The sequence below is a fragment of the Dysidea avara genome, chromosome 12, assembly GCF_963678975.1.
Source record: "Dysidea avara chromosome 12, odDysAvar1.4, whole genome shotgun sequence".
NCBI classification, from domain to species: domain Eukaryota; kingdom Metazoa; phylum Porifera; class Demospongiae; order Dictyoceratida; family Dysideidae; genus Dysidea; species Dysidea avara.
Window position 1 is genome coordinate 14,508,955 of NC_089283.1, and position 23,294 is coordinate 14,532,248.

At 37.4% G+C, this 23,294-nt stretch overlaps 2 protein-coding genes and 3 long non-coding RNA genes across 5 annotated transcripts; 3 read left to right on the forward strand and 2 right to left on the reverse strand.

Annotated features, from left to right (window-relative positions):
- Positions 1 to 216: 216 nt before the first annotated feature.
- LOC136240730 (uncharacterized) lies at positions 217 to 712 on the forward strand. The gene is made up of 3 exons (XR_010693931.1): positions 217 to 488; positions 539 to 609; positions 657 to 712. It is a non-coding gene; the product is annotated as an uncharacterized lncRNA (long non-coding RNA).
- Positions 713 to 760: 48 nt separating this feature from the next.
- Positions 761 to 10,223, reverse strand: LOC136241133 (uncharacterized). Its single transcript, XR_010694182.1, has 2 exons — positions 10,072 to 10,223; positions 761 to 1,406 (listed from the first exon to the last, which is right to left on the reverse strand). It is a non-coding gene; the product is annotated as an uncharacterized lncRNA (long non-coding RNA).
- Positions 1,458 to 3,642, forward strand: LOC136240792 (uncharacterized). Its single transcript, XM_066031836.1, has 6 exons — positions 1,458 to 1,476; positions 1,873 to 2,028; positions 2,086 to 2,155; positions 2,527 to 3,252; positions 3,303 to 3,392; positions 3,442 to 3,642. The coding sequence occupies exons 2-4, from the start codon at positions 1,957 to 1,959 to the stop codon at positions 2,724 to 2,726; spliced, it is 342 nt and encodes a 113-aa protein (XP_065887908.1). The 5' UTR covers positions 1,458 to 1,476; positions 1,873 to 1,956; the 3' UTR covers positions 2,727 to 3,252; positions 3,303 to 3,392; positions 3,442 to 3,642.
- On the forward strand, positions 6,896 to 10,170 carry LOC136241132 (uncharacterized). Its single transcript, XM_066032304.1, has 3 exons — positions 6,896 to 8,563; positions 8,972 to 9,728; positions 9,789 to 10,170. The coding sequence occupies exons 1-3, from the start codon at positions 6,956 to 6,958 to the stop codon at positions 10,016 to 10,018; spliced, it is 2,595 nt and encodes an 864-aa protein (XP_065888376.1). The 5' UTR covers positions 6,896 to 6,955; the 3' UTR covers positions 10,019 to 10,170.
- A 1,427-nt stretch (positions 10,224 to 11,650) lies between the features above and the next one.
- LOC136241049 (uncharacterized) lies at positions 11,651 to 12,039 on the reverse strand. The gene is made up of 3 exons (XR_010694115.1): positions 11,997 to 12,039; positions 11,886 to 11,946; positions 11,651 to 11,680 (listed from the first exon to the last, which is right to left on the reverse strand). It is a non-coding gene; the product is annotated as an uncharacterized lncRNA (long non-coding RNA).
- Positions 12,040 to 23,294: the final 11,255 nt, after the last annotated feature.

The following is a 23,294-nucleotide window of genomic DNA, read 5'->3' on the forward strand; positions in this document are numbered from 1 at the left end:
TTTGTCATTGTATATAGCTATTAAATTCATGAGTATTCAATTAGTGTGATTTAATTTAGTTATAGCTAATGAGCTATGCCAATTTCTTGTGGTTGGTTTTGGTATACAACTATATACTGCATGTAGGTCAAGGTCTCTGTGCAGTGGCTGGACTAAAGGGAATTGTTAGTCTACTAATACTAATTACAAGTATTCACACAACCCTTGCACTGTGCCACCCTTCTCCCTACTCACCAGCTTACAAAGTATGAGTCCATGCATGAATAATGTCAGGCATGTGTTACTAGAAATATATTGTAAGATATGTCAACAGAGTTCAAGCGTGGTGAGCAGCATGATGCACATGAATTCTACATAGCACTTCTAGAAAGTTTATGTAACAGAAGTAGCACATCATAAGTGCACTGATTGTATGCAAATTATGTTATAATCAACTCTAATAAGGGATGACATTCAAGATCAACTACAAGTGGAGACCTTAACAGAGCGTATGTTACTACTGTCATTTTATCTCTAGTTGTATTTCTTATTGTCACAGTAAAATGTAAGCGGTGTGGCAATACAAGTGTAACACCTGCGCAAAAGAACTTCTGCCTCGAGATATACACGGTACATAACCATTAATAGATGTAAGATTATAATACTACCCTCCATAGCCAAGAATTTCAAACTCCATGCAAGGTGCACTCAGTGAAAACTTTGAAGCAGAGACCGGCTGTACAATCCCATTGTAAAAAGTGCATGAATTCATGCATACATATCATAGTAACAGTAAAATTGATAATAAAGATACACAAGACAATATACAATAAGTTCAAATGTCATACATAGATTCCACTTGTTAATTCACAAGCTAAATGTATGTGGATACGGAGCACATGAGTATATCACATAATATACATGCGTGCACACTTTGGACACACACTCAAACACTACCAACGTACAGATGCTCATACAGACACTACACATGCACATACACCATAAACTTAGTAGAGATTTTTAAAATCTAAATTTGAAATATGAGGGGAAAAGGTCTGATTCCCTTATTAATATAAATGTTGTAAACATCATGACTGTCATCAGTCAGTCAGTGGGTAGGTGAAACTTAGAAATAATCTCAGAAGTAAGTTTCGTGGATATATGGTCTGTACTACACAAATCATAGCTATTTGAACAGCTTGCTTGTCCCTTGAAAAAAATTATGCAAACATGTACTCACATGCACAAGCAAGACACAAACACCTGTACATATGCACACACCACACAAATGCACTGTGTGTATGAGTGCCTGTATGTATTTCCAATGCAGGTGTAATACACAAGTTCAGAAGGAAAAGAGAAATTTCCTTAGCTCATGTCCAGTTGCCTTATGTATCCATGTGTCCAAACACCAGTCCAGGTATTGACTATAAAAATTATTATTATTATTTATTACACAAGTTACAACATTACAGAAATGCTACTGTTCAAGTTCAGGTACTTTATTGTACAGTATACGTGAATGCAGAATGCAACTATACATACAGAAACTGTTGTGCAGTAATTTATTATGCTCCCATATTTGTACGTAGATACGTATATGCACAATAACAATAACCAAATATGAATACATACAGTGGAATGTGTATGTTAAGGACACCTTGGGACCGACTAAAAGTGTCCTGATTATCAAGGTGTCTTGATTTTCCAATCAGTTTACATACTTAAGGATATTTTGGGACTGTTACCAACTGTCCACCTTGTCCATATTTTTGAGTGTCCTGATTAACAGGTTCTGCTGTATATTTATTAACAAATAACTAGGGTTTGAGTGTTTAAATATATAAACATGAATACATGCAGACCTGTTAGGTTTACAAAAAAATTTCATAGCGAACAGCACTGACGATCCCTGGATTAAATTCCCATGTATATGAACTTACTGGGATTGTATCATACAAAGCACTTGGGAAAGGAATGGGTCACTACACAGCATTCTTTTGTTCCAGTAAGGATCTAAAACAGTGGTTTTATGCCAATGATGCAGAGGTGAATAACTCCTCATGTGTATTTGCTGTGCTACATCTATATGCCACATATACGTAGGTCATGCAAGTCAGTGTTGCTACAGTTCTCCAGCAAGAACCATTTCTGGCATTTTATAGACTGAGAAAAGGTACAGTTAAGCCCATCAGATTAACAGCAAGAAATCCATGACCAATGCACTTGTGTGCATGTTGCACTATACCACTGTATATTATTAATGTTATCAGGAGCTTATGAGCCGCTGAACGTGGCAAAGGACCATGAAACTGAGTTCCATGACAATCCAAATTATGTCAGGTTTTTTGAATAAATTGCTATGAGGGTCGTGTGCAATTTAGTATATGGCTCCAATAACAAGATTTTACTTTCCTTATATGAAAACTGATCAGCCATCCATTTGGATTGTGATGGCACCCGAAAGGCAGTGTAAGTTTCATGCTCCCTTCACTGCCTTTGGCAGCTCATAAGCTTCTGATTTATATAATGTTACTTGTTTTACAGATGAGAGACCACATGCATTATCCATAAATTCTTGCTACTCAATTCTATGGCAGTCCTATCTGACCGATCAGGTATGTACCATACACAATTTTCACGCATGCACAGGGGGCATAATCAGGGGTTCTGGTTTGATGTGGAGTATTTTGGACAAGGTCAAGGGTACTTCTCCTGCAGCCATATTTCCACTCCACACAACATAGATTCAATTTAACGGTACACCAGTCTCTTCCAGACCTAAACCCATTATTTCGTAAACTTTTATGTCATTGGTCAACAGTGAAATTAAAAAAAAACGTCTTGTACCCTAATGTACTCATGACATTACATATCACCTTGTTTCTCCTGCCCATTAGCAAACATCCATGTTGTAAAATATACATCCATTATCCAACAGCTTATGGTAACTTTACACATGTACAACACAACCCACAAAGCTATAATGCAGCTGTTGTCTTGTAACAGATTGTGGATGCAGTACTTTACTGCACAAATGATCATGTAACCAACATAAAAAAGCTTGTTTTATTGTTGATGGATGTTTCATTATTTGTGCGATATGATCCTCAAGAATAAGATTGAATTCTAGGGGTGATTTTTAAATTTTAAATTTCTACCACAAAAATTGGGGTTCACTTCAAACCTTCCTCCCCCATGATTGTGCCCTGTGTGGATAATTATTAGACGATTGACTCCTACTTGCAATTGACACAAAGAGAAGCACAAAAGGTAAAGAGCATGTTACATATCTTTTCAGATACTAAGATAATTTGTTATAGGCTGGAACTCGACTGCAGGTATTCAGTTCACAGTTTTTTCAGAAACTAGCCACTCAAGGGTACCAGAGTGTCACAAACTGGTACAGATCGGTAAGTTAATTTTCATGTAGCATAACTATAAATTCTACTTGACGTATAGGTTGACCTGCATCAACAAGACCTGTTATTGTTTAGCATAAACGAACAGGGACGCCATTGGTGTCTACTGGTAATGTCATAGAGTATTATGTGCAAATTTATCAACAAAAACATATTACATTGAATTAGGTTGTAGATTTTGTAAATCGAACAGTGGAGTATTGTGACTCACTTCACAATCACAACATTAACAATTGGTTAACAGCAAAGTAACATACATACATACATATGTGTGCATAAGTTGACACGAAACATTTTAGGGAGTTTTTGGATGAAAGGTCAACTTCACACAGTCAGTGGAAGCAATACACTTACAAAATTAGAAAAGTAAGTGTGTATAGATGGGTTGCCTTTTAAGGATTGGTAAATTTACTGTAACCTTTCCACCTACTTTCTAGGGCATGAACAAATGTCAAACATTCGTTAGAATGTTCGATAAGCTTAACATTCGAATGTAAATTTCAACATTCGTTATATCACCCACACTCAATTATTACCACTGTAAGAGTAGGTTTTTACTTTTATATGGTTGTTTTTAACATTAATTTGAGGTAAAAAGGTTTCAGAAATGTACGCAAACCCATCTTTGGTACATGTTCATAATTCAAAATTATTACTATTGTACTAATTGAGTGAGTGTAACAACATTCGAACATTCATTAAGAATAATTAGAGAATGTTCGAATGTTAAATTTTAATGTTCATTCATGCCCTACTACTTTCTGAGTTTTGAAAGTCCAAAATGTATTACTGTACAGGCAGTGAAGATGACAAGCTTTTTGTGAGCAAATACTAGCCAACCTAGAACAGAAATATATATTAGAGTCAGGTTCAAGCTTTAAAATATACAGTGTGTAAGGTGAAGGATGAACGAGGTGATTTTTCTCTCATTCTTGGATTTTTGGAAAGCGACAAAACTCACTGAAAACATTTTTCATAGGACTTTCACTACTACTTAGAATGATGAATTAAAATGTTTTGTACCATTGAATATTCCATCCCATTTCATGTCACCCCCCTCGATACACTAATTTTGATCCTTTGCTAGCCCGTATACACTAAATATACAGCAGTAAATCAGAATTAGAAATACATCACATATCAGGTGATAAAGCATTAACATAATTTATGTATCACTACCTTGTGTACATCATTTGCAATTAAATATACTGTAATTGTAGGACCTACCCCGACAGCACAATAGTTATGATGGTGGAGCATTTGTGTGCCAGGTAAAAGATGCAAGGTCACACAATAAATATGATTTCAACTTCACTACTCAGTATGCTTTGCATTGTGTTCGAGGGGACCGGATGAACTTCATACAGGTACAGTATTCACTACACTAGCAATAAGGAACCGAATAATGTATGTTCTGTAGGAGGACATTGGAATTGTACGTAAAATAATGCTGGAGGAATTGCTCAGTGGATACCTCAAGTATGTAATAGTTTACCATACAGTACAGTTGTACATATAGGGATCATAGAGGTTCGACCTTTCCTGTCTAAAAGCATCACCCAAAAACCAGCTTCCCATTTCCTTCATGCCAGCTTAGGGGTTAAGTCCAAAAAATGTCTCCAGAATAACTAAAAATCATTCCAACAAAATTTTTATTTGACTGAATTTTGAATTTGTAGTCAGGAGTAGGACATGATGTCATAATGCATGTGATTTCAGTGAGAAGTTATGTAATTTAATTGAATTCCGATGATAATTATATGATGGAAAAAACTAACGTACTAAGCTTCTAGCATCATTATAGACGCTGAGGTCTAACTGTTAACGACAACTAATACAATGAGTAATTACACAGGTACCTGAAAATTAGTACTACTGAAAATAAGATCAGAATTTATTCTAAATGATGTGCTATTGCAAAATTCCCTGTAAGATCACTGGAGCTCAGTAGATAAAAAATTTCTACACTAGTGAATTATCATTTTGGACAACAAATACAGCACTAAACTTTAAAGCGAACTAGAACTACACTCTATTGGTGTACAGTACGCTTATATCACGCAATTATCATGACATCATGTCCTACCTCCTCTGGTCCTCCATACCTAGCGGCACACTCTTGGATTGGAATAGTGAATTAGATGTCCTAAAGTATCATTCAGTAATACTTTCAGAAGCAAAACTTTAATAGTTGTTCAACATTGAGAGTCTAGCTGGAGGCCATACATAAACTTCATGAAGTAAATACATTAACAATAACTGATATAAGAAAAATGAGCTTCACATTTGACAACTGTTTTATACTACAAACACTGCCCTCAAAGCTATGAATAACAGCTACATCCATTTTTCATACTAGACTTTTAGTAGATACAGCATTTACAAAGTAAATTTGATACATTCTGCCTACTATGGTGCCTTACATATGAAAAACAATAATTATATGAAACTAGCTGATAGCATGACTTCTTTTTAGTGTTCATACGATATGGGCACACAACTACTGGTGTGCTGCCACAAATCAACACCTTGTGCTTCCATCATAGAAAAGGGACAAACAACAGTAAGTCAATGATGTATCTATATATGAAAGATATAGGAAGCATCTTTTCACCTATTAGGTGAGGTGCTGTAGCAGTCTCTGCTGCCGATGCTTGTGCTATAATGCACTGAGATCAGTGCATTGTAGTTATAATGTATTTGTTGCAGTCTACAACTGTGCCATATACAAATTATGACATGTATACACCAATATACAGTACATTCAATAAAATATTATTTACTGCAAATGTATACCATTTAGGAACAATTCAGAACGAAATCAACTGATTTCACAAAGAGCTCCAGAAAATTCTCTCATATATTATGACCCAGCAATACACATTGAACCACTGGCTGCTAGACATCTACACAAAAATTTAATCCGACTCCCAGATGCAAATGTAGACGCTTCCCTCCCACAAGTACATGTAGATTTAACACAAGGTAAATACTTACATACATGTACAAAATTACTGCAAAGTTACTTAATTGCAAAATTTTAGCTACTTGTGATCAATGCATGTCAGCATCACCACCCTTTACATCAACTGCACAACCACCATCATCATCCATGTCAAGATCATCAAATATACCACATTCATCAGATGCCAGTCCAAAATTCACAGCAATTCCATCACCTATCAGTCAGCCACTGTACCATCTCCAGCCACTGTATCATCGCCATCCACTGTACCATCTCCAGCCACTTTACCATCTGTATCATCGCCATCTACTGTACCGTCTCCAGCCACTGTACCATCGCCATCCACTGTACCGTCTCCAGCCACTGTATCATCGCCATCCACTGTACCATCTCCAGCCACTTTACCGTCTGTATCATCACCATCTACTGTACCCTCTCCAGTCACTGTACCGTCTCCAGCTGCTGTATCACTGTACCATCTCTGGCTACCGTACCATCTCCAACCACTTTACCATCTGTATCATCGCCATCTACTGTACCCTCTCCAGCCTCTGTATCATCACCATCCACTGTACTGTCTCCACCATGTATGCCATCATCACCATCACTATCATGTATGTCACCTTCACCACCACCCATGTCACCACTGTCACCTTTTGTGTCAACTACACAAGACCAAACTGAAACAAACACAAATTTGTGTCCAATTATGAATGAACAACTTAAGCATTCACAACTGCCAGTCTACCTACAGCATGTTTTACCAGCTGATTACACATACATTTTCACAAAGTTTCAGATCATCCACCATGACAATAGTGCATTTTCTTCAACAATATTCACTGACATACATACCGAGGAAGAGGCCAAACAGTGGATAAGCACATTGGAACACCAGACAGACGTTACGTACCGTATAACAAGAGGAGTACAGACAAAAGGCCAAAAGATTATCTACAAAACCATACGACATTGCCAACATAAACGAAAACAACCAGTGAAGACTGCTAAGCACTCCAACTCTGTTAATAGGAGGGATAAGAAAACAAATTGCCCTGCAACACTAACAATGAAGATTCACAACAATAAACATCATTCTAACCCTTGTGAAATAAACATTGTATGGCAACACAACCATTCCATTCAGTCTGCACATGCCTTAAGTTTTAAACCAGTTAGTGAAAGAACAAAAAGAAGATTCTTTGAATACTTTGAGCAAGGACATTCCCCAGCATCTGCTAAACAGCTGCATGAACTCAACTTAACTACAGAGACTGAGGAAGAGTATGCAGAGAGAATGCATGCAGATCGCTCCATTAATCCAACAGCACAAGACGTTTACTACCTTTTCCGTAAATGGAGGGAAGAACGCTACGGAAAAGAAAGTGGACAGGACATGTTTTATAAACTAGAAAGCATTATAAAAGCATACAATGATAAACATCAAGCAGATGGTGGACATGCATTCTTACAACGATACATATCTGGAGATAGCACCAGTACTTCACAGCCACTGGTTCTAGCAGTATGCACACCCTTAATGGCTAGAGCACATCAGCTAATTCAACAATCCGGTGAGTTGGTCTACTGTGATTCAACATCAAGTTTGGACAGATACAACTGTCCACTATTTACCATTAGTACATCTTGCTCTGCTGGTGGCATTCCACTTGCAGTGGTGATTACATCTGGTGAAACTGAGGCCACTATTACTGAGGCATTGACAGTCATGAAGACGGTAATACCATCTAATGCATTCTATGGGAGGAAGGAGTTAGGACCAGAGCTTTCTATTACTGATGATTGTGCAGCTGAACGAGCTGCACTAAAAGCAGTATGGCCTAACACCAACTACCTCTTATGCATCTTTCATTATCTACAGTGCTGGTGGTCGTGGCTGATGGAAGCAAAGCAGAGGATACCAAAAGATGAGCGGCAGTCAATATTTAATTTAATTAGAAAGTTAGTGTATGTGAAAAGTGAAGGTAGTCTGCTTGCGTGGTATGATACAATAATGGAATCCACATATGCTACAAAGTATCCACACCTTGTGGATAGGCTTAGACAATTTTGGGAGAGAAGATCAGAGTGGGCACTCTCATTCAGGATTAGGGAGGTTACACGGGGTAACCATACAAATAACTATGCAGAGGGAGAAATAAGGATCTTAAAAGAAATTGTATTTGACCGTGTAAAGGCTAGTGCTCTGTGATATATCGGTAATACCGTTTATCGTCATAAAATATCATAACCGATTATCATACCGTGACAGCGTTTGATAACCGATATATCGAAATACCGGTATATCAATGAATGCCGGTATAGGATTGCTTTAAACCCAGCCTTTGGTGTTTAATTATCCAATTTGTTGATGGTTTAGCAGACACACCCTGAACAAAAACTTAAGGTTGTCACATTACAACACATGCTTTCTTGTACTGAACTATATATTTTTAGGTTTTTGGGATGCATACTGCTTCATACTAAGCCCAAGAAATGACGCAATAGTTACAATAACAAGCTAACTATATACCGATATACCGTGATATTTTCCTGTTACTAATACCGTGTATTCAAATTTCAATACCGCCGAGCTCTAGTAAAGGCATATAATTTAATTCAAATGTTCGAATTTTTAACAAACACAATGGAACAATACTTTAGTAACAGACTATTAGACATTGCACACAGCAGGTACAGACCTGGAATTGCTGTAAAGTACAGGCATCTTTACAAATCACTGGATACCATTGTTTCTACGGACAAATTAAGTGATCATATATATTCAGTGACGGACAACACACAACATGGGACAGACACATTCCTCACTGACATGGAGCTAGGCGTCTGCACATGCATCAAGGGATATGCAGGAGCTCCATGTAAATACCAAGCTGCAGTGGCTAAAACATTTGGTATTTTTGCTGTTAACATTCCTCCATTCCACTCTAGGGAAGCAAGGAAGTTATTTGCAACTTTGGCCAAAGGAGACAACGTAATGGAAACCAATTTTTATAGTGACTTAAGAGAATATCACATGGATGCTACAGAAGATTATTCTGTTCCACAGCTTCAAGGACATGATACTGACACTCACCTCTCTGACTCACCAATGTCACCTAGCATGGCAAGTGAACATTCATACAGCACAAACACCAGTGTATCAACACCAGAAATACAGAGTATGAATGAAGACTTGATCAGCATAGTAGATGACATTACATACAGATTAAGTGATGGAGACCACAATTTCATTTCAGGGGTAAAAAAGTTTATTAACAGTTACAGGTACATGCAGCAATCATCAGTTGCACCTTCTGCCACCATTTCTTATGCACTACACAACTTCGGAAAACCAGACAGTAAGCCGGTTTTGTAACTTAACCCAGCAGTTTATGTATGTATGTGCTTGGCTATTATAGGGTATGTATGGTCACATGGAAGGAAGGGGAGATACATCAAAACTAATGTAACTGGTATTAGAAGACGAAGAAAGGGACTGCCAAGAGGTACAAAGATGGCACCCCAAGGAAGGCCTATGAAAAGAAAACTGGGAAACCAACACATACCAACTAAGCCCAAGAAGCGAAAGTTGCAGCATTGTTTGTCTCTAAAAGTTAAACAAGCCTGGTGTAGCACGTGTATTTCGTAGTAATGGAGTGGACTTTGTATTTTTAATTACTGTGCATAGTTAGAATGACTCACCAAATGGCACGAATTCGAGTAGCACTGTCCATTAACCATAGACATAGAACACCACCAAAGATGATTCCACTCTGCGCTGAAAGCACTATGCCTTAAATTTAGTATAGTATAAGGACGTAGTATACGGAATTCCGTTACATCCGAGCCCAAAATCAAAAATCGCATTGGGCGTCGCTTGAATATATTGGAGATGGGGTTAGAGGTTTTGGAGCTTAACAGTGAAAATTGTATCCTTGAAAATGTTGAGGAACCTGTCTTAGCGGCACCTGAAGGCCAACTAAAATTTCCCCAAATGAGACATCTAGTTATAATATACACTAGCTAATCCACTTGTCAGCAGCAGCCATGTGAAGGTGGACTGGCTGTATTACATTTGGAATTGCTTACAAATTGGCTTTTTTTTTCTTGTTACACAATGAAAATATTCACCCTTGATATAGGATAAGGGAAATTCCTGGGCCCTACGTAATAATTTATTCAATTGCTTTACACACAATGCCAAATTTGATGGGTCATCCTCTTAGGGCAAGGTATAGAAATAGAAATTCCTATATAATGGTTTGTTGTCAGGCTCCAATTATTTCATGCGGAAGCTTGTTGCTTTGTTTTCATTCAGGGTCAATTGTCTGTCTTGAAATTTTCTACTTGTAGGCTAGCTATTCAGCTAAATATTGTAGCTAGGTGGCTAACTAACAAGTGAAATAACAACACTGTAAAAATCTTATATAGTATCTTAGTTGTGTTCTGTAATTTCATATCCAACATAATATTCCTAATTAGATTACATGTAGTACGTCAATGTTATCAGTACTGCATTATAATGTGGAGAAGTCGGCGGAGTTGAAAATTTCTTAACTCAAAGTGAATAATACACTTTGAGTACTGTGTAGTAGGGACCACAAATGAATAGGCATGGCCCATGAAAAACATCATTCAAAAACCAGCCTCACTTTTCCCAGATGATGATGAGGCAGTATTGGTTAGGCAAAACTAAGACCAAACAAGCCTTCATATCAACCTGAAATGCTTTCAACAGAATTTTTTAAAACAAAAAACATTAAGTACCCAGTTTGATGGCCACCCACTGGCTGGATTTTCATCAGATTCTGTTTGATGGTTTTCAGCCCACAGCTTTATTTCACTGGTGACTTGGAAATAACAACTTTCCCTTTTCCTTTAGCAGAATCATTACCCACTGGCAGTTTTGTGATAGGAGATTTCTCCTTCACTGCTCGACGTTGCTTCAGCCTGATAGGTGCCTTTTGGCATACTGCAGTTAGTACAATGCATTCTTCATGGACTTACCAGTGTCCTCCTTTCAGGCCCATACCCAGGAGTGTTCGAGGGGGTTCTACCGAACCCCAATTTTTAAACTGGAAATTTTGTTTTCACTGTAAGATCAACTGTAATCTGTGTTATTACACGGCTTCCATGACTTCTGCCAGCTGAACCACGTGTGGCTTCCCAAGGTATTAACCATAGCGCTTAGAGGTTATCTGTGTAAATAGAAGCCACTTCATGATGCATGAATATAGACAGTGGTTTCTCTCTATCGCTAAGGCTTCTAATATTCTACTTACATTGCAAGTCTCTGGTTCATCATTCTTGTCTGCCAAATAGAAAACAATAAACGTTAACCCAGTACATACAATCATGTGCTATTAAAATGTAAAATTTATGCAGCAATGAAATGTGAAATTGTGCTATTCAGTGAAACACTTCAATAGAAACATGATAGCTAAACTGTTACATTTTAATATTATTGATATTATTGCAGATTCCAAGAAGTATCAGTCAATAAACTATATCTGTACCTTGACGACATCAATTGGATTGGATGCCAGTGTTGACAGCAGCCCAGCAACAAAACTTGCACTATATTTAGTAACAAGTTAATACACTGCGGTGTCAAATGATAGTCTTACCAAATGTGTGTGCCTATGTGGTCTCCTATCAAGTTATAATTTAAGGCCATCTATGACCATACTACATTGAGAGCTAGCTACTATATATTTTGATTACTTCCAATCATAATTTGTTAAATATTTTCTAATAAAGAGCCCGGAATAGCAATGATGACCACCAGACTGGATGGACACTGCGACTGATAGACTGTTAACTATATAACACAAGTAAGCCTAGCTTGTTGCATTCAATTATATGAATTCTAAAGTGTCAAGTGTGTGAGTGTCAGTTGTTTTCATATTAACCTTAAGCTTATTATGGTTATCATCCATGTTTGGACAATGGTGAAATGTAAGGTTTAGCTTATACGAGGTGAAACGAATGACCCTGAGCAGTCTTAGAAGTGATGGAGTGTACATGCACTACAACCATACCCCCGGCCCTGTATTTTAACCTCTAGCTTACATTACTATGTGATGGGCCCATGTTGAGAGGAATTTGTGTAAACACAATGATGTGTGAGAAGTTTATTTAATCAGTGCATACATTTTCCCATTTCAGGCTTTTGTGTCCCATTCATCTCAAGTTTGCTGACAGCAAAAAGTGTCGATTTGGCAGTAGCACATGATGGCTTCCTTTTGCAACAAAATTCATCTGTATTTTTCATAGTGGTTACTGTAATTGCAGAGGTACTTTTTGAACAGTTCTTGATTCGTACTACTGTGTAATGGGTTGAACATAGCTGACAACAAAGTGTAATGGATATTTCTCTTAACTGGGGCGCACAGTGCCAGTTCTTTCTTTTGATGCATGCGGTATGTGTGGGCTCACCAGTCTTTTCAAAAAAAGTTAACAAAGAAGCTTAATTGTAAGTACACAAAAAAAATTGAAATTTTCAACTAGAGTAGGGACCATAGCACATCAATAAAAAGTACTGAAACAAGCTAGAGTAGTGCACGATATTAAATCACAGTAAAACAATAAGAAGTGCTATATCCCTACTGTGCTCAAGGTACCATAATGGAAATGCACAGTAGGGATATAACACTTCTTATTGTTTAACTGTGATTTAATATCGTGCACTACTCCAGCTTGTTTCAGTACTTTTTTTGTCAATGTGCTAGCTATGGTCCCTACTGTATAGGTGTAAAATTCCAATTTTTTTGTATACTTGTTAGATTACATGTAGCTACGTTATGATAGTGTCAATGTTATCAGTAGTGTAGAGAAGTGGACTTGAAAATTTCCTAACTCAAAGTGCATAATATACAGTGAAAACAAACTATATAGTGAAGCTGCCTTACTACAGTACTAATGTCTGCCACAATACTCTGTATGTAGTGTGACGTTCACTACTATAGTATGTACGCATTGAGCTGGATCCTCAAAAGCATTTAATAACTTATGGATGCAATAATTGCAATTACACACAATCTTGAAATTTGGCTCATTTATAGCACTGCTTGACCCACTGTTTGTTCAAATATCTGACAAAATATTCATGGCTAATCAAAATTTTCACCATACATTTCCTATGAGGAAGCCATATAGTATGGTTTCCATTACAGCCATTTGTAATGGAGCCAAACTGTATGTGTCTGTTGTTGACAACTTTGCTGTCACCATTAATCATCTGGTTGGCTGAAATGTTTACTCTCTTGAGAAAAATCCATTTTCATTTTTAGCTGTTTTTCAGGATCTAGCTCAACTTGTACAATACTGTGAGGGTCACTACAAAAGTAGTGAACATCACTACTTAAAACATAGTGAGTATTGTGATAGGAATTAGTAGTGAAATTCATTACTAACTTTTTACAGCGTTTAAGGGTTAATGCATTGCAGACACGAAAATGTATATGGCTTGATTTTTGTCTTTTCATTTATGTTTTAAAAAAAATATAGATTCTTGTGTTGCAGAGACCTTGTGGATGAGCAAACTAGCTAGCTAGAATCACAGCATACATGGTGGTTTAGAAATTTGATGGCAACACTCCAAAGACATCCAGCTGAGTACAGTGATCTTAAACATCTCTAGATCTGTAGCTAACAAGATGTTGGACTGCAGTCATTGCCATTGGTCAGCTGGTTGTGCTGTAAATAATGATGACCATATAGCACAGTCTGGTTATAATGTCATAGGCAGTAGAGATGGAGGGGCCAGTGGGAGCCACCTCCCCCCCCCCCCACTCCCTTCATTTTTATGGGACAATGTTTGCAAGAAAAGATTGAGATACTCTAATAGAATAGTCAAGATAATAGAGCAGTTCACAGTATTCAGAGAAGCTGTGTGTCAAGCTACTTAGCTACAGATGTGTAGTTACAAATAAGGAGATATAGTTGGTGGAGGGCAGCTATTGTCAGCAGGTGATTACCTTTTTTCTTTGGTCTTCAGCTTACAGCTGTCCTGATCCCTCGCTTTTTGGCCTGTTCCACCGCCCTTGTATAATGTTATTCTACCACCAGTCTTACCAGAGCTGTCCACAAACTTTTAGAGTAACTGTCCATGGAGCAGAATCACTGCTTAGTTTACTAATTTGTTAAGCTGCTTTACTGTAGTTGTACCCAGTTATACTGATAGTAAAATGTCAGTAACTTTAAGTATATGGAACATAATTGTTTTAGTAAGCTTTAAACTCTCAGTGAAACATCAGTGAATGCGGGTTTACTGAAAAATTACTAAAATAACAAACAATTAACTGTTCCATATACTGGGGATATACCACTCCCTAAACTAAGAAACTTCAAGCAGTGAATATCAAAGCAGAGCCCATGATCATGGCATGATGGCACTCCAAGTAGGCTAGGGAGAGGCCCTGAACTAGCCTTGCTACTGAGATAGTCTAGTGACCATGCTACTTAGCCAAACTATTTGCAAAGTGTGACTTATTTGTGTTGCCTAAAAACTTGTGTTGTTTATTGTAATAGACATTGGAGCTGGTACATCACTCCATAGGACCATATAGTAGGTGTCAGAATAAAGGCCCATATTTCAAAAATAATACTGACGTTTTGGTGTCTTAATATCTGATTTATGGTTAGCGGCAAGTCGATAAGTGTCTCCCTAACTTGCATGCCAAGTTATGTCACTAAGCATCTAACAAACTAACACCAAAAACTGTATAACTGTGCACATATAATTTGTACAACAAAAAAGGTAGCTATCTACTGGCATAATATGTGTGCAGAACTGTATGCAATTTTATCTACCAAATCACATTAATGATGTCACAATGATATCTAGCTAAATGAGCACTGTTATAAGCCAAATAATATTCTACAGTGTGCATGATCCTTCAGTATAACACTCAGTGCTAAGGTTATGAAGATCACATTCAACCAGGTAAACAATGTGAGCTGTATATTTGGGTGAGCTCCATTACCTGTATCGGTGGTTATGTTAGGTAGATCACAGTAATACCCAAAGTTGTTAGCAGCCGGCTTAAACATATCAGCATTAGTGTAGAGTGGAAAGAAAGGGATCATGTAACTGTGGTCCTGATGTCCTTTTGTGCTGAAAGTCAGTAGTACATTGGGATACTCTTCATCAAGATGACACTTCAACCACTCATCAAATACACAGTCAGTCATTGTGTGATGAATAATGAAGGCTGAATCATTAGGAGATTCCCATTGGACCAATTCTTTCCAGAGGAATGTTTTTACTGAAATCTCCAAATCCCAAGATGACATGACCCTATACAAATGCAACAATTAACAGTCTGACATAGCCAACTACTTTGCTAATTCAGACATCTACATATATGACACACATATTGAATACTGGTCCTACAGAGAGTATGATGGTAAAACCATGCAGCTAACCATGCCACAACAAGTCAATGGATTTAACAGTACAAACATACAGATAATAATCTATAGCTGTACAGGTATATACCATGTGGACAAACACATTAACATACATCAGTGTGCAGTTGTGCACTATAAGCAGCAACTGAGGCATTAGCAGGTACATTTGTTAAATCACAATCAGGACTATCTGGTACACAGAAGCACATTCTTTCATTACGACATTCTTCCAGATCATCATGAACATAGTAATCAATGAACTGTCAATAACCAGTTCTTGATAAGAAATTATAAGGAGGTGATGAGTCATAAGTATCAATAGCTATTGCATCATTGATCTCTTTTATTGTAGGCCAGTCTGGGTTGCTGCTGTGTCATGGATTAATATTACCGGAAGTTCAGTAAAAGGGCATCGCCGTAATGGACCAGAACTAATATCTGGATCACACAGCTGAAAAATCGTATGAGAACACAATGTATCCCAACCATCCGGTCCAACTATATCTCCAACCACATGAGAAAATCCACTAACATTATGGGTTGCCCCAAACCTATTTTCTGTGAAAATATCTTCTGCACATATTCCAGTACTATTCTGAATTTCAATTCTCCAGTCCCAGTATGGTAATCTGAAAGTGTGATAATTGGTATGTCCGATTCTCTTTAGCATGTACTGCATTTCCCATTCAAACCAAGTTGAAACATCTATGCCATGTGTTGAATGATGGTCCAAAGTGAGCACAGTCAATATGAGAATTAACATCTGGAAAGATTATAGAGCCAAATATAGTTATTCAACACAATGCTAATAGATTTCTGAAGTGTCTAACAAAGTGGCCAAATGAATTTGATCTATACATAATATGTAGTTACTAAAGTTACTAGAAAACCATATAACCTCATTTCACTACCAGATACAACATACATGAAAATTTTCATGAAATCCCCATGATGTTTCCTATCCCATGATGCATGTATTGTAGCCGCTGCAGTGTAGGCACATCTTGGACCTAAGCATGAAGAAATCGAACTTGTAGCATTAACCATAGTTGAGCACTTTGCTGCATCAGTTAGTTAGCTAGTGAGTAGACAACAGTTTTATAAAAACCACAAAACTACATGATTTAAGATCATCCTGATGGTACTTTTGGGCATGTTTATGCTTAACCAATACCGCCAAGCTGTTATGAAGGAAACGTAAGGCTGGCGTTTGAGTGATATTTGGCAGGAAAGTGCAAATCTTTATGACCCCTGCTACTGCTACAGTACTATCATACTGAATATGACTGCAGCTAGCTTAGCAACAGTCAGGTGGAAATTATAGTCCTGAAACATTATGTAAACAGCTGGGTTAAACTTAAACATTATTGGGGTTGGAGGGATTTTTCATTATCGTTTGGCCCCTTTTCTGTTACATCTTATTTGTTTTAAGTCATTGTTTAAGTCTAAGTCTGAGTCCTTGTAACTAGGTTAGGTAATCCTAAGGCTGCAGCATAAGTTGCTGTCAGACCTTTAGTGCTGGTCACTGTAAAGCAGTAAAAATAATAATAACAATAGTAAAACTCGAGGTTGTAGGATAGGAGTTTTACATACAGGTATTTCAAACTACAGTGCATACACGCATGCAGCTTATAAGGATAAACGCTATTGTATCTTACCTGGTTCATCTGTGTCTTAAAAGCATAATGATATAACCATACATACAATTGTAGAGAGTAACATTTGTTCTTAATTAGGCTGGAGTTACCAGGAAATGTTTCCTCCAAAATTACAGTATAACCAGAATCATGTGATCATAGCAAGTGGATAATTTCAATGAATTCCTCCCATCTCTCATCAGTGTAAGAGGCAATTGATCATCGATGAAGGACTTGTGATTGGCTGCAATCTTCTCCATAATGGCCAAATTTACATCTACTGCATGCAGTCATAGCCTGATAGCCAGAGTAGTTACCGTTACATTGACATACCTGAAGCGTGAACGCAACACTAAAACTAGTATATACATATCACGTATGTGAAAATCACACAAACACACACACACACACCACACACACACGCACACACACACGCACACTACACACGCACACACACACTACACACACACACACACACACAGACTATAGTGCATTTTGAGAACACGTACTTGTACTAGGAGCACAAGTTGATTTACTTGCATTGACTGTCAGTGGCATACATGTAAATGAATGTTCCAGGATTGTGGAAAATACATGTGATTTCCTATACTGATCACAAAATGATCACCCTAATTTTCAGAGCCTGTTTTGTAATGCACATTCATCCCGTTCTGTGTGGCCACATACTAGTAGTGATCACATCACTCTCACAGCATCACTCTTAGAGTACTTCTATATATCTGTATACTTATCCACAACTTACATGTGTATAGAAGTGAGGCCTGTTATCTCATACATTAACAGTATTTGTACTGTATACCCCTCAATGTTTAATGAAGCTTATTGTCCATGATTGGCATTCTCTCCACAAACCATCAATTGCTGTTTGGTAACATTGTAAGCCTTCCAGACTATCATCATCAGTACATACAGTTGGAATTTGGCCAACTGCACACTGTGGTAATAGCCAATAACAATCAGTGGTAGTAGTTGGGCAGACATCCTCCCTGATTAAAAAAATGAAAAAGTATGTATGTTATATAGCTGCAGCAACTAGATGTATATTAATTCACTGAGCAAATACCCTACCAGTTGGCATGTTTGCATTCTTTTTAGTAAAATGCATTGGGTACAGAAAAACTACTTGCTACAAATATATTTTATCCAAAACAAGATTATGCCATTGAATTTTCCTGTTTATAGAGAGTAAGAATATCTTTCTGCCAGTCCACATGTGTTTGGTTGTTGTATATAAAAATCAATTGTTTTACTGTTCCTGCTTTCTACCACTACAACAACAATAACAACAACAGTTAGGTGTTCAACAATAATACTGAACTTGAAGTTTAACAGTCCATTGTTTTTACCCTAGTCGACATAGAAGTTATAAACACAAACTACATAGTGAGGCTTTTGCTCAGCAGGTCACATTAATACATAAAACACCACAGTGCATGTGCACAAAAGTTACAGCACAAGGAGGGTACATTGAGAGATTAACGCAGCATGGATAGCTGAATGCTGTGTTATAGTTGAGACATCCCCAGAGTGTTATATTTAGTGTTGTGCGATATGGCAAATTTTGTATATTGCCTATCACGGTTATTGCTCTCTTCTTTTATCATGATATGATAAATTATCACGATATACAAATTGCATGAAGTCACGGTAATAAATTGCTAGTATTTGAGTATAAACCATGTAAAATAGTCCCTAACATGCACTTTCCTCTGCAAGTAAGTCTGTTATACAGAAATTAATACTGTCTTGAACATCATTTTCTGATGAAATTACTACACCATCATGCATAATTATATCATGATAATCATAACGATATAAATTTTTATCGCAATTACGATATAAAAATTAATATATCACAATAATTGATATAATTGATATATTGCACATCACTAGTTATATTTGTACACACTAGCAAAGTCAGTGATTTACGAATTATATAATACTAGCATTGGTACCTGCCCTACATGCAGGACCATCTCCACATTAACCATTTAATGCCAGGAAGAGGGACTAAGCATTAAACACCAGCACTGCTAATGTAGCTATGTGGGGACATGGTGATATCACATTTTTTAAAGAGCATGAGGTTTCCTTATGTCATTAATGATGCAAAACACTATATTTATTGTTTGTGGTTTGGTTTTGACAGGAATGTAGTTTAATTATTCAATGCATCTTCCCTACCAGTGACTTCAACATGCTGTATAAAACAAACGAAACCTTTGCTGCTTTACATGACAACTAATGCAACAATAATTAATACATTGGGAACCAAGCATAAATATTAGTGTCCTATATTTGCTGTGTAGCATGCATGTCGATAGCGCTTTAAAGTACATGATCCTTATGCAGTACATAATAATTAATTTTATTGTGAAATAATGAGCATGCAAGGCTAATTAGTTAAACTGTATGTGAGCTAAGGCAATTGTATACAGTATACCTTACATTACATACACGTTGTGTACACATGGTACAATTTCATTTTCTACACTATGATGTTTACCTTGCCGACTGTCAGAAAGAGAAATGAACTTGGGCATAGTGAAACAGTTGTGCCTGGTCAGATGCAGTTCCTCGGTGTAAACTATGGATCTGCATGGTTCCGGTATTATCATTTTTCAGAATCACAGTAGTATTTGTCCAATCATGCAAGCTGCCTATTTACTACAGCAGTAATGAGGTAAGTCTGAACAAACAGTTTTGCATGTCAGTGACACCTATGTGCTTAAAACAAAGATGTAGATATTCTGGATACTGGTGAAAGAAGTTTTACCTACTCTAATACACACTGGACCAACATACAGATGGACAAATATGTTAGCAATTTGCCTGCCCTATCCCAAAAGTGCCGGCTGTAAGAGTCCCTATGATGTGAGGCAGTTAAGTGCCAGTGCTAAAAAACTGAGCATGGAACAGATAGAACAAAAAGGTGCATCAAAATGGTCCCAAAAGTGAAAAAAAAAAAAGAAGTTATGACCTAGGCGGGGATTGAACCCTGGCTGGTTATAATAACTTGGAGGTGCACAAATCGCCACAGTTGTTTATCAGTGGTTTTGACAGGAATGTCAGTAGCTCAACTTTTTAGTGATCCTTCCCTACACCAGTGCCTTCATCGCCCTATAAAGAGCGAACAAAAGCACGTATTGATTTGCTACAACAATACTTAAGTTGCCAAATGATTGGTGTTTAATTTCGCTAAAGTCCCGCGTCGATACGTGCTTTGTATGCCAAGATACGATGAGCTAAAAGTCGTGTTTTTAAAAGGTGGGCACAAAAAGGTACCAAGCAAAAAGAAAAAAAAAATGCTGACACGTGGATTTGAACCCACGACCTCTTACATGCTATAGTCAGGCGTTCAGTCCTACCACCGACTTGAACGTTGCTCAAGTTTTCTCTACACCTTGACCTTTTACGCGCTGTAGAGAACGAATGGAAGCACGCGTAAACTTGCAGTAACTAACTTGAAGTAGGCGGATGATGAGCGCTTCGTGTTGGACACATGATGTGTTGATATGGACAGTCCCAAGCGAGTAATCAGCGTGACGGACGGACGGACAGCTTTTCAGCTTTATATGTATAATATATATATATATATAAGACAGATAGATAATTCTGAGCTGTCTTCTTCAGAGCATTCTTTTTTAGTACTGAAACTAGCTACTATATTAAAGTTCTCAGCCACTACACCATTAGTAAGTATCCTAGGAATACTTTGGCTGGTTGTAGCAAGAGTTTATACAGCAATATTGCAAACTCTTGGTTTTAGTGATTTAAAGTTTAACACATGCATTTAATCGTTTACCGGTAATACTTTTCATATCAGTGTTGCTTATATGCATAAAAGTAAATGGCATATTTTCACAGGATAAAAGTGCATGTCCAAAGTGTACCAATAAAGCAGATACAGGCACAGTTATGTGGATAACTGGACAGATGCAATATACAGGAAATACATACTGTGTAAGTTAAAGCACCACAGCAAATGCTATACAGAAAATATGTTCACTAGGGTGTGGTTAATTATAAGCCAAATTCGCCTAGTGCTATGTACGTATACTTGACTCAAGACCACAAGCACTTGAGTGCTGTATTTTCCACTGTGTATCCCTCCCAAGATCTCCAAAAAATAGCATCTATTGTATGCCTACATGTGTAAATTTTATTGTAATAGTTGCCCCTTTGGTCTGCTCCACTATCCCTGCTAGCAAGCAACACAGTTTATTACCATAACAACCTGGAAAGCCACAGTGATAGTGAGAAAGCTAGTAGTTATACTTATGACTAGTAGAATATTAATTTGTAGTGAGTTATCACATAATCCTAAAATATAGAATTTACTGAAAAACTACTGAGGAAGGCTAGCTATTTGAGTAATGGATAATTTGTGCAGCTATCAAAATTGATCATTGGTCGCCTGAGACAATGCAGCAAGGTCGATGATGGTGTCTAGCTAGCTATAACCCAAAATTTGCTGGACTTGCAATGATGGACAGTTTAGTGTACTAAGTTATTCAATTATTATACTGAACTTTATGGCCATTAATTTCAGACATTGTAGCTAGCAGCTTTGTGGGGGTAATTAGTGCCTCCATGTAATTTAATATACGTATTAATTGGCAATGACTTTGCAGGGCTACTGCCACCAGACAAAGAAGCCGAGAAAACTGATACTTGATGTGCAAAGTCCCCACAACCTTGACAGGGGCAGATCTAGGATTTTATTGAAATGGGGGGCTAAGCTGGACAGGGACATAAGTAACTAGCCAGACATTAGAAGATACCAAGCCTTCTCACAAGGCCCTATAATAATATATAGTGGTAAGATTCATGTAGTATCCATGGTCAAATTAGCTATTTGGAATAATGACTACGTTAGTGTGCAACCTAGGGGGATCTGGGACATGCCCCCCCTCCCCCTAAGAAAGTTTTGAAAATTAGGTCCTCTAAAGGTGAATCTGGGAATGTTTTTAGCAGTTTTTCAGTGGAATTACAGTTTATATCATTGAATGTTACTAAATCAAGACTGATTGCAATATGCATTGAGTATATCATACATGCATGATAATCTTTTCATTTGTAGCTACCAAGCATTTAGCTATATACCATAATGCATCAACTTCTCTTAGCCATGCTCTAATCAGCTTGAGGCAGAAACATGTATAGCATAGCTCTGTAGTAGTAGTGTTGAACGTCACAATTCTTAGTATGCATGCTCCTTAGCCTAGTGACACTTGTTAGCTGTAACACTAATAAAGTGTACTGAATAACAGAATGCAGTGAAGGGTACTAGTAGCTATTAGCTAGTCCACTGGCAATCCTTAGCAAAGTGCAACTATATTTTGCATTTACGGGCTTTCTGAATTTACTGTTGTGATAGTCAACTTATTTCTAGATCTGCCGGGTTAGTGAAGACTGGCTACAAAAGCCAGCACCATAACCCACAGCATGGGGTCATATCAGATTTTACATTCATAGATACAAAAGTGGGTGAATATGCTATAGCTGCTTTATGAGACTGTAATTACCACCAAAGACTACAGTTTGCTAAATGGCCTAGTTGATCAGAGCTACGTGACATATTATATTGAAGCTGATAACTCTAACCAATTAAACCAACCAACAATATATAATATATAAAACCACATTGATCACCTCTTATAGCCATAGTGGAAAACACTGCTAATTGTCTGAATAAAACAAAACCCACAATTAAAACTTTTGTAACTGCCGGAGATGTAACCCACAATCAAAACCTGTTTTTTGAAGAACTCCCAAGGGAAAAGGAAGCTATACTCTCCTGGAACAAAGTTGAACAATAGATATAGTTACATAGACTGTTGGTAGTGATGC